Source organism: Pagrus pagrus (genome assembly GCF_965226575.1).
Source record: "Pagrus pagrus genome assembly, chromosome: 19".
In the NCBI taxonomy this organism is placed as follows: Eukaryota; Metazoa; Chordata; class Actinopteri; order Spariformes; family Sparidae; genus Pagrus; species Pagrus pagrus.
In genome coordinates, this window is record NC_140203.1 from 1,865,775 (window position 1) to 1,878,677 (window position 12,903).

Below are 12,903 nucleotides of genomic sequence, written 5' to 3' on the forward strand. Positions count from 1 at the left end.
AAGAATAATATAGCACAAACAAATTCAGTAATCACTTACTGTAATGTCCTGAGTAACTTTACCACACTCAGACAGCCAAGTAACACAAAGAGACCTCACCAGAGGAAAACTGATTATATGGCGTCCCCTCAATGTGCACGAACGCACGAGGGACGGTCCAAACAAGCGGCTGCTCACTGCGAACAGCGAGTCGGCAGGGCAAAACAATATAAGTTACACTTTGAAAACAGCAGAACAAACCGTTCGCTTACCAGCGCTCGCCGCTGACCACCGTGCTCTACCAGGAGTAACACTGGAAAGACATCTGTAACAACGAGCAGGAATAAGCACAACCTTGATGGTATGAGTCATCCAAGGTGAAGACCGTGGTGACCGTCTGAGTGAGGTCGAAATAGATTGTAAGTTATGCCTATAACTATGGATCTATGAGACCGAACGATGACCGTCACCATTCTCTTGTCGTTCAGAACGGGCTGAGGCGTTCCAGGCAGGAGGAGGAGGCGATGTCACCGGAACCTCTTGTAGACTGTGAGCCACGCCTCCTAAGGTCAGTCATATGACGTTGTTGACATAAGGTCTCGAGGATAGGTAGTAGGATGGCATCATTCAAGGTGAAGACCGTGGTGACGGTCTGAGTGAGGTCGAAATAGACCTCATATGACAATGATCCGAAACACAAGGCCAAGTCGACCCGTCATTGGCTACGGCAGAAAGAAGTGAAGGTTCTGGAGTGGCCTTCTCAGTCTCCTGACCTCAGTATCATTGAGCCACTGGGGAGATTTCAAACATGCAGTTCATGCAAGACAGCCCAAGGCTTTACAGGAACTGGAGGCCTTTTGCCAAGAAGAATGGGCAGCTTTACCATCTGAGAAAATAAAGTGCCTCATCCACAGCTACCACAAAACACTCCAAGCTGTCATTGATGTTAAAGGGGCAGTACACGCTATTAAGAACTAGGGTCTGTAAACTTTTGATCGGGGTCATGTGGGTAGTTTCTGTTGTCATTATGATTTAAAAAGACAAAACACAATTGTTTGATGATAAATGGCTTCAGCCGACAACGAACCATGAGTGAAAGAAAGGTTTTTTATATTATCATTCTTATTCTGTGTGTAAACTTATGAGCACAGCTGTACATGTCCTGTGTTGAACTACCAGCTGTTGTTTGTTTATGCTATATTGTATCGTAGTATTGTATAATGACAAATAAATGATGTTGAGTCTTTACACATTGATGCATCAGTAACAATCTAATCTTACTTTAGATACTTTCAAGTACAGTTTGCTGATAATATCTCTGTACTTTTACTTATTATTTTAAATGCAGGACTTTTACTTGTAATGTTTTTTTGAAAGACTTTTACATTGTTGTATTTGTACTTAAGTAAAGTATCTGAATACTTCCTCCACCAGTATCTTAGAAGAAAGTCTCACTGGTCTGCAACTCAACACCAGAACGGTACTTTGGCTCCATCATGTGCTCATAAACAGTCTGACAAGTAGCGTCAGCTGTTTTTAACCAGGAGCAGAAAAGTGAACAGAATCAGAGGAAGAGTTAGAGAAATATCAGCAAAGCCTGAGGAGCCAAGAAACATTTTACAACTAAAAACTTTGATGTTTTCAAATGTGGAGCAGGTTTTAACTGAGGCTTCATTGTAAAAGAGGAAACACAGTTCAGATTCACAGAGCGGCTCCTCGTCCTGGAGCGAGTCGCAGCTCGATCAGCCCTCCCTCTTCTTCCTCCTCTCACACAGCAGCTCCACTCTGTCGGGATGTTTCCTTGTTCCCTCCCCTTCAGATCTACAGTTTGTGGTTGGGTGTAACTGAGCTGACGGCCTCATTCACTGCACAAACACACCCTGTTCAGATCAGAGCTCAGACTAGTTTCAGTTATCAGGAAGTGAAGCTCAGACAGTCGTTGTCACTGAGAGGTGAAATGGCGCAGAGAGCAGTTCAGCTGGACCGAGAGACTTTCTCTTGTTCCATCTGTTTGGATCTACTGAAGGATCCGGTGACTACTCCCTGTGGACACAGCTACTGCACCAACTGTATTGAAGGTCACTGGGACACAGAGGATGAGAGGAGGATCCACAGCTGCCCTCAGTGCAGGAAGAGCTTCACACCGAGGCCTGAGCTGCTGAAAAACACCATGTTAGCAGCTTTAGTGGAGGAGCTGAAGAAGACTGGACTCCAAGCTGCTCCTGCTGATCTCTGCTATGCTGGACCTGAAGATGTGGCCTGTGATGTCTGCACTGGGAGAAAACTGAAAGCCCTCAAGTCCTGTTTGTTCTGTCTGGTTTCTTTCTGTGAGAAACACCTCCAGCCTCATTATGAAATCCCTGCCTATGGAAAACACAAGCTGGTGGAGCCGTCCAAGAAGCTCCAGGAGAACATCTGCTCTCGTCATGATGAGGTGATGAAGATGTTCTGCCGTACTGATCAGCAGTGTATCTGTTATCTCTGCTCTGTGGACGAACATAAAGGCCACGACACAGTGTCAGCTGCTGCAGAGAGGACTGAGAGGCAGAGAGAGCTGGAGGGGAGTCGACAAAACATCCAGCAGAGAATCCAGGACAGAGAGGAAGATGTGAAGGTGCTTCAACAGGAGGTGGAGGCCATCAATGGCTCTGCTGATGAAGCAGTGGTGCACAGTGAGAAGATCTTCACCCAGCTGACCCGTCTCATGGAGAAAAGACGCTCTGATGTGAAGCAGCAGGTCAGATCCCAGCAGGAAACTGAAGTGAGTCGAGTCAAAGAGCTTCAGGAGAAGCTGGAGCAGGAGATCACTGAGCTGAAGAGGAAAGACGCTGAGCTGAAGAAGCTCTCACACACAGAGGATCACAACCAGTTTCTACACAACTACCCCTCACTGTCAGCACTCAGTGAGTCTACACACTCATCCAGCATCAATATCCGTCCTCTGAAGTACTTTGAGGATGTGACAGCAGCTGTGTCAGAGGTCAGAGACAAACTACAGGACGTCCTGAGAGAGACATGGACAAACATCTCACTGACAGAGACTCAAGTGGATGTTTTACTGCCACAACGAGAGCCCAAGACCAGAGCTGACTTCTTAAGATATTCATGTGACATCACACTGGATCCAAACACAGCAAACACATTTGTGTTATTATCTAAGAGGAACAGAAAAGCAACAAGAATGAGACAACATCAGACTTGTTCTGATCACCCAGACAGATTCACTAACTGGGTTCAGGTCCTGAGTAGAGAGAGTCTGACTGGACGTTGTTACTGGGAGGTGGAGTGGAGAGGAAGAGTTGGTGTAGCAGTCGCATACAAGAATATCAGCAGAGCAGGGAGGTCACATGAATGTGGATTTGGATTCAATGGCAAATCTTGGAGGTTATTTTGTTCCACAAGCAAATATAACTTTCATTACAACAAGAGAGTCCAAACTCCCGTCTCAGGTCCTCGGTCCTCCAGAGTTGGAGTGTACCTGGATCACAGTGCAGGTATTTTGTCCTTCTACAGCGTCTCTGAAACCATGACTCTCCTCCACAGAGTCCAGACCACATTCACTCAGCCTCTCTATGCTGGACTTTGGTTTTACGGTTTGTTTTCTGGAGGCTCTGCTGAGTTTTGTTAACTCAAATAGACAGAAGTCATTTCAGGGTCAGTGGGTTAAATTCTGTGTTTCACTTCTTCACACTTGTTGTGTTTCCATCATTGTTGCTGAGAGCTGATTGTTGTGGCATTTCTTCACTGCACACAGATCAGCTGTCAATCAAACATGATGGGCGGTACTTTGACGTCTTCTTGTTCTGTAAATGTTGGACTTTCTTCAGGCGGCGCTCCTTCCTGTGTCTGTTCAGCCACGGAGGCTCTCACTGCTCATGATGACTTCAGTTTACATCATCATAATCAATAAGGAGATGCTTCATTATTTGCTTGTACATAGCTGAGATTCTGCTCCAACACACTGATTGTGTGGATGAAGTCAATCTGTTCATGAAATCATTGAACAAGAGTGGTTTAACAGACTTTACTGATGGACGTGTCAACAAACTGGAAAGTGTGTCCATGTTTTGCTGTTTTGAACAAAGGACGGTTCAGATTTTGATTCTCTTCATATTTTGTTCTGTTCACTTGTTCTTCCATATTTTGAGGTGCGGGGCAACTCGTCTATGACTCGTACTAAACCTTTGTATGTGTCAGAGAAAAGAGCAATGAGACTTATAAACAAGGTGGATGAAAGAAAACACAGCAACAGACTGTTTATCAGGTCACACGTGATGAAATTTAAAGATTGAGTTGATTTGAAAATGTTATCAGTCGTGTGTAAAGACAGAAATCAGCTGAAAATCTACAGAGGTTGTTTATATTAAGATCACATTAAATTTTAAAAGTCTGTATGATGTAGTACATTAAAGCAGAGACACTGTGACGTAACATGCTGCTCAAATATTCAATTTAAGAGGATTTAAAAGAGAAATAATGAGACGTTATGAGCTTATTGAGTCACATTTATGTTAATAAGACTGTTATTGATTGTATCTGAGTTGATTTGTGAACATAGAAGTGAACAATAAAGTGATGTCCATCAGTATCTACAGTATCTGGTGTTATTGTTTAGAGCTTAAAGGTGACATAGTATGCTAATTTCTGCTTGTTGACATGGGTCCTTGGTGTCTAAATGAAATGATAGTAACGTGCTTTGGTCAAAAAAACCCGAAGGATTGAGCGCAGCAGGGTTGTTTACACACCAGTTTCACAGCCCTGCTCTAAGCAGCCGGTTTCAGTGCCTTTCCCTTTAATGCTAATGAGCTACTGCGTGCGCCGCCCACCTCTTCCTGCCGGCCGGAAGACGTAGCTCACTGGCTGTGAACAGTGGCGGATTTAAGAAATTTGGGGCCCAAGGCAAAGGCAGGCATGGGGCCCTCTGACATGAGAAGACAACACACAAACAACAGGTCAATTATACAGACACATACATTTTAACAGAATACACATGTATTATGTGTTTTACCTGTTGTCCCTCTCTTCCTGTCCCTTTTTCACGTTGTCTCTCTCCCTCATTCTGAAAACAAACACACAAAACACAGTATCAGGCTCTGACCCAGTGGTGAAGTGTAAGTATATTTACTCAAGTGCTGACGTAGACATTTGAGGATTTCATGCAACTTCAGTTGTGTCTGCTCCGCTGTATCTCAGAGGCAAATACTGCACTTTCTACTCCACTACTGTACATCATTTACATGTCTGGTTACATATTTCAAACCCTTCCTGCCCAGTGAAAACCATGTACCCTCAAAATGATGATTTAATGCTGATATTTGTGATAAACTGAAAGAGTCTTCCTTTGTGGGGCGACTTCTTCAGCCAAAACTCTTTAAAACATCGTCTTGGGCCAGCTGGAAAATACATCATGACAAGACTTCAGTGAAGTTAGTTTTAAGTTGGATATTCCACATTCGCAGCCACTCCAACATTTCAAGTGCACCCGTATTACAGACTTTACAGTAAACACACGGAGAAGACGGCTACAGCGTGTACCGACTTCCTGTTTTCAAAATAAAAATGTGGGATATTTAAAGCAGAGATACTGTGTTTAAAGCTATTGAGAAGCTATTGAGCTAAAATGCTAATATTTGCATATAAAAATTAATAAAAAATATTTAGAGACGTAAAATGTAAAAACAAGATGTGTATCTCATGCAGCCAGTGTAGTCACATGATCCCAACATGATTTTGAGTCAATTGATCACATGACCTGGAAGCTATTGAGCTAACATGCTAATATTTGCTAAAAATGCTAATATTTGCATATAAAAATGAGTAAAAATTATGAACAGAAGTAAAATGTAAAAACAAGAGGTTTATTTCATGCAGCCAGTGGAGTTACATGATGCAACACTAGTCGGGCTCCAATGATTTTATTATAACATAAACATGTCCCTTGTTTCTATTGGCATAAGGGACATTTCCAGGTTTTGTCCCTGGACAGACATGAGCCATGGAACCACCGGTCGCAGTCATCACATTGGATCTGTTCAATTGAAAACAAATGATATATTTCATTATTTTTTTATTCATTATTATTTGACACCTAAACATTATTATATTTTTTTCATGGCTTTATAACAATTCAACATGTCTTTAACTGTTTTCAATTACTCACCCATTGTACAATGGCAAGTCCTGGTCCTGCTGGCTTGAAGGTGGCACACACAGCACAACAATTTTGATCATCAAAGACTAAAAAAAACAAGATTTATTTAATTACATATACCTCCTATCTATCTTGTTTTTGATTTGTATGCTTAATTAGCCTTTACCTGAGGCCTCCAGGATGTGAAGAGCCAGATCTCTCCTCTCCTCCATTTCTTTTTTTAGATGTGAAGTTCATGTCAGGGATGGCTGGGAAAGCCTTTATCAGGTATGAAATGGTCTGTTATTCACAGCCTAACAGACCATTTCATACCGTCTCCTCTGCGTGTTCAACGTTGATAACTTCACATGTAAAGTTAGTTCAGCCTCATATTCACATCCACGGTTAGCGTTAGCTCATGTGCTAAACAGCCAAAGTAACACAAACTACTGTTAAATAAATACTTACAGTTCATCAGTGTTGTTGCCAGCTTTGTACTGACCCTGGCTTCTGAAACAGTCCGGCGTGAAGTGACTGGCACAGACCATAACGCTTCTGCTCACTGAAGCTGGGACCCTGATAAATAAAAAGTAGCCTCTTCGCTCTGATATCCTCGAGAAAATGGCGGATCCTTGTTCGGGTAGCTGGCGTAGTGTGGGAGGAGATACCCAGCGTGAGGGCTGGATTATTCAAATCACCCGGACTGTTACGTAACAATCCGGGTGAAATCCAAACGGCTCGTTTAGAGACTCAATTCCTGACTCTGCCAGGTACAAAATATTGACTTAGTTGTCAAAACTCATGCTTAAGGGGTGGGGAGGCACTCCGGATACGCAAATATACATACTAAAGCAAGGAAAAAGTCAGTTTTGCATAATATGTCCCCTTTAAGTTAAGTTTTTGTTTTTTTTGTAATGCTTTCACCCATTAACAGTCCAGTTTCGGGGGTGTGTAAGTGTCTGAACCAGCCTTTCAGTTTCCATTGATACCAACACAAAGCAATATTTCCCCCTCAGCCCTCCAGCTCGGCCTCAGCTCCTGATTATTGCACTGCTTGTTGTGTATAAGGGGGTGTGGGTGTGTGTGTGTGTGTGTGGGGGGGGGGGGTCCTCACTCATGCGGATGACGACTGTAATTCGGCTAGAAACAGAAAGCGCTGAGTCGGCAAAGCCTGCCTGTCTTGGGAAGGTCAAAGCATTCCCGTGTCACTGACAAATGAGCTGCTGCCGTTCTGCTCTGTTGTCTTTAGAGCACACACACACACACACACACACACACACACACACACACACACACACACACACACACACACACACACACACACACACACACACACACACACACACACACACACACACACACACACACAGTATTCTGAGTTGACAGTTTTGTTGAAAGTGAAGTTTTAATATGAGTTTCCTGCTTTTGTTTGTTTGTCAAAGCACTTTGTAAACTCTGTTTTTAAAAGGTGGCAAATAAAATAAAGTTTATTATTATTATTATTATTATTATTATATATTTCACAGACATGATATGAGAGTCAAAAGTCAAACTGTTCCTTGAAGGCAGCCTGATCAACAGCACTGAGCAGGTCAATAGTTCTTTAAAGGTTTATTAAAATAAAATATTTCTGAACTGAAACTCTACCATCATATAATCTAACATTTAATAAATGATCATTGTGTCATAATACTTGTACAGCATGTGATTATATTCATTAAACTGAGTTGATTTAATCTGATGTCTGGGAGTGTTTTCTATAATCTTTTCCAGCCTTTTGAATCGAGCACTCTGACTCCACTTCACTGTAATGAGGCCGTCAGTGTGAGTGACGGGAGGTAAGTAAAGCCTCAGTCCTTCACTGAGTCATCGTGTGAAACAGTTTCACAGGCCGGGATGATTTACAGGCTGATTACTATGAAAAGATTTCTTCATCACAGCTCAGCGTCTCCTCTGTCAGGACACGTCTGAGCCTGTAAAGCAGCTCAGCAAGTGTGTGTGTGTGTGTGTGTGTGTGTGTGTGTGTGTGTGTGTGTGTGTGTGTGTGTGACCATATTTACTTCAATAAATCAATAAAGACTGAACTTATCTTGTTTCAGTTTAGTTTCTGTTGCTGAATAGATGTTTACCTTTTACTTATTTTTTGGTATTTGTTTATTTATTATGATATCAGGGTATTTATCAGGGACAACATTCAAAAAGCATTAATATAAGGTACCATGTGAAGCCCTGTAGGGGGCAGGTGAGAAGGAAAATATTGTGGTGATCCATTTTATAAATCTTTTAAGGTTCCCAATTTTTCTTTCCTATGTGAAACAGGTGGGTATTCATTTATTCAATTGTTTAATTATTACATTAAGTGAACGTCGCACAAAATCAGTGCCAACATGTCCTCCTGTTCCGGTTGAATGAGACACTTTTTATTGGATTTATGTGTTTTTTTTCCATATTTTTAATTATAATTAGCACTGATGCCTCCTCAGGTTCGACCAAAGACTAAAACTGAAGACATTTCGTGTACATTTGTATTTTATATGGGTTTTCTCAGTTGACTAAAATCTTCTTCACATCCAGTTTTTGTTTTTAGTTTAAAACACAAACTGAATCATTTGTATTTTTATTTAATGTGTAATTAGCTCGTTAAGAGCACAGCATTGTTTTCCTCTTTCCTAAAGTCTGAGCTTTAGTCAGTTAACTAAAGTGTGAAGCAGAGATCATTTAGTGGACTGAACCAAAACACCACACTGCCGTCTGCTGGTCAGACTGGATACTGGAGCGGTCCTGTAGTTTTCCTGCCTGTGAGTTTGGTTTACTCTAGTAGATTATTTAAAAAAAGGATCATATCAAGACAATACAATGAACAAGAGACTCCAGAAAAGCTGACTCATTCACTTCTCATCTGACAGTTTATCACAGAGCACAGACAGAGTGATGGATGATGCTGCCTGCAGACCGATGTGGGCTGAAGCAGCCTCCAGAGGAGATCTGCCTGAAAGTGCTCAGAAAGGCGAGCATCATCCACTTGGTCTGTAATGATGCTCAAAGAGTCCTTTATCCGCTTTATGTACATGAAGCACTGTCTGTTCGGCTGAGTGCAGTTTTGCAGAAGTGTGAGCGTTAATGCTTTAAACCTTTACTGTATTTTTTGCCAGTTGTCATGGTAACAGTTCATTAAATGAACAAGTATGTACAGGAATATTAACAAAAGTCTAAACAAGTCAATTTTGTTCCTATAATCACTGGAGAAGAATAAACTCTAGTAACCAAAAGTGCATAAATCAAAATATCGCCACACACTAAGTAGAGAGAACAAAGCTAGCTCACATTATTAATGCACCTGCTAAAGTTAAGGACTCGTTAAGCTTTTGCTGGATTCTATAAACCAAAAACAAACTGATAAACACAGGATAACATAATATACAGTACACTGTGTGCTTTTCTTACAGGGTTAAGCCTCACACAGGTGAGCAGGTATCAACAACTCAAAATGACACACCGCGGTCTGGTGGGAAGGCGAACACCCTTCAACACTACTCACTTACTGGATGCATGTAGACACACCTGAAGATCTGAGGAGCAGACGGGCACAGTGTCAGTGAACAAACTTCCTGGTGGCAGCCTCGTCTCAACCAGAGGGACAGACTGGAGCAGGACACACCTGGCTCGTATCAGCACTCCCTCACTAAACTCCTCCCATGAGGGCGGCCAGGTGAATCCATCCCACCTGCCTCAGTCTCACAGAGAGTTTAACAATCACAGTGCTTTAACATTTTGTTACAGAGCGTGTGAGAGGACGCACCGTGCTGCCACATCTGAATCCATATTTAAACAGAGCTCTCGTTCTGTTTTGCTGAGGAGGAAACTGGAGCCGCCTGAAGCAAATATTTCTCCTGTGTGGAGACGAGAGAGCAGCGAGGACAGAAACTGTCCAGACAGCATCCATAATGCATGAGTCCACACTGATCCACCTGAGGGAAACACTTTGGGTGTTCTTGTTCCTCGGCCAGAATCACTGAAACAGCTCATTGCTTCGTACAGTTTCTTCTGATTCTGAGTGATGTTCACACAGCGTATACTGATCAGAATTAACCTTAGACATCCAGGAGGTGTGAGACTTTAAAATAGAGCCGCAGCGATCAGCAGATTCATCGATTAGTCGATCAACAGACATTGTATTGTCATCTATTTTATAATGGATTAATCGCTTCAGTCATTTTTCAAGCAAAAATTTCAAACATTTTCTGGTTCCAGCTTCTTAAATTTGAGGATTTGTTGTTTTTCTTCGTCATAACTGACAATAAATTAAGAGTCTTTGTGTTTTGGACTTTTGGTTTGACAAAAGAATCAAAGTGAAGACGATCGATAATCATGAAATAATCTGTGGATGAATCGATTGTGAAAACAATCATTAGTGGCATCTCTGCTTTAAAATGTAAAAGGATTTTCTTTTTATTGCAGCAGGATGAAGGTTTATACTGCATGTGTTGCTGTCGGCCAACAGAGGGAGCTGTTTTCTATCATCTGTCACTGATTTTATTCTTTATTTATACTCTTTAGCATCTTGTAACCTTGTTTTCCAAAGGTGCTGTGTACATTTTTCATTGTCTTTTGAAATCAGTTTGTGATCTCGGGGCTTCTGGAGGCTTGGACTACACAGGACGAGCTGTATGGAGCCGTTTTTATGTTTTCTTACATTTTAAATCCAGCTGCTTCAGCTGTTCAGCAGAACGCTGCAACTCTGTTTTACTGTGAAGCTCCAGAAATGTTGTGTGGACTACGAGACTTCACCTGACTTTCATCAGCACGGAGGGAGGAGATGATGACTGAGTTTATTTTTGCGTGAAATTTTCCTTTAAGGTAAAAAGTACAAAACTTTGGCCTATTTTATTTTCATGTATATTTTGTACTGTATTGTACAATATGGAAGCAGTCTTTGTATCACATGTACCATAAATCTGTGCAGTCGTATACAGTTGAACATGTGACATGGCCTCATGAAACCAAAATAATTTTGAGGCAGTGTTTTAAATGTATCACACAGTTTTTAAATGATGATCTGTAAAAGATCATGCTACAAAATATGAGCAGGGATTTAAATTTGAATTATGTAATCATATAAGTAAAGTTAAAGATTTTACCAGAGGAATAAAGGCTCACTAGGAGATGAACTACAGTGTTCGTGGTCGTTCATGTAGAAAATGCTGGAGGTTTATGAAATACTTTGCTGGTAACACCTGGTTCCCCTCCAGTGAAGCCACACAGGACACATGCAACACTTCATACTTCCTCCTGGAGACTCTCTCCAAGTCTCTGTGAGGGTTGTCATGGTGTCAGGATTAGTGTCGCAGCTGTCGGGCCTTGATGAGATAAAACCACACACACACACAGTCCACACACACACACACACACACACACACACACACACACACACACACACACACACACACACACACACACACACACACTGACATACACAACAGTATTACTGTTATTAAAGGCGCCAGCCACCAGCAGAGGGCACACCAGCTCACAGAGAGCAGGTTGCACCTTCACTGAGGTTTCTTGTGCAAGACTTCCCTGAGTCTGTCCTCCCTGTCTGAGTCACGTCCACGTGCAGCTGGTGTGACATATTCTGTTACTCATAAATATCCTTTAAAAAAAAAACAATCAGAAACTGCAGCGATATCAGTGCAGCCAATCTGTTTGAATGTGACAGATGTGTGAAAGGAGAATTTTAATATTTACAATATTAATGAGGTAATAATACAAACTGTTTCCATCAGTGAATAAACAAGCTGCTCTCAGAGGAAAATAAGGTCCCAGAACACTGTTTGAAGCTAGAAAGGTGGCAGGGTCCGCCACATGTAAACAGTGAAACAGTATAAACTGTGTTGTCCTTTAAGGTCAGTTTGTTTATTCAGTCATGAAAATAAAGAGAGTTTGGTGATTTAGTTTGTTTATTAGTCAGTGGAGATCTTTAACATTTCTTCCCCAAAATTACAGTCTGCTCTTTAAAATCAAACCCCAGTCAGCTGACAGTGTGACACCAGTATGTAATAAAATAATCCGTCCTGCTGGACCAGCTGCTTCCTTCACTTTTACCCACTTGGAGCTGCTGACCGATGAGGAAAGCTCGAAAGAGGATGTGATTTAATCACATTACTGCTTGATCAGCCCTGCCTGACTCATGCTCCTTGACTCCTGGCCGCTAAATGAATCACAGATCCACTAAATTAGGGACGATTTGAATGTCAACATGATTAAATCAGCTGCTTGAGTCCTCTCCAGTCAAACAACAGGTTGTGTCTGAGCCCTTCCAGTCCAGGCAGGACCACCGTGTTGCCGAGTGACTGTCTGGATTTTCAGGGACTTAATGTGAAGTGAAGGGATTGGCTGCGGGGGCTGAACCAGACCTGATTTCACAAGTGAAGTCTGAGAGATAAAGGCCCTCGTCTTGTTTTCTTACCCACTGCAGTGTAGTCCCACTCTGATCACTGTCAAACCTGAAAATAAGAATAACCTGTCAATATTACCAGAAACCACTAATACAATTCCTCTGAACATCTTCTCTCGTGTATAGTTTGGATTAGTGAGTTCACTATGTTGTGGTGGCTTTCAAAACCTGTTAACGGAGCTGCTATCCCAGCTTCCTGCCACTCAGGCTTTTCCTTTTAATGGAGGAAAGGAGTCTGATTGTGCAGCTAATAGAAGTCTTGTGGTTTTTCTTCGTTTGCAGGTCTCATGACTTCATGGAACTGAATCAGAGCCTCTGAACCCATGACATGGCTGAAAGC

The 12,903-nt window shown here is 42.0% G+C and overlaps 1 protein-coding gene across 1 annotated transcript; it reads left to right on the forward strand.

The window, feature by feature from the left end:
- Positions 1-1,918: 1,918 nt before the first annotated feature.
- LOC311274840 (tripartite motif-containing protein 16-like) lies at positions 1,919-3,644 on the forward strand. The gene has a single exon (XM_084382837.1). It carries the CDS (start codon positions 1,937-1,939, stop codon positions 3,605-3,607), a length of 1,671 nt encoding a protein of 556 aa, XP_084238963.1. The 5' UTR covers positions 1,919-1,936; the 3' UTR covers positions 3,608-3,644.
- The last annotated feature ends 9,259 nt before the right edge of the window (positions 3,645-12,903 follow it).

What these genes read in the sequence shown, in the direction of transcription:
- LOC311274840 (XM_084382837.1), top strand. Translation starts at nt 1,937, where the DNA reads ATGGCGCAGAGAGCAGTTCAGCTGGACCGAGAGACTTTCTCTTGTTCC.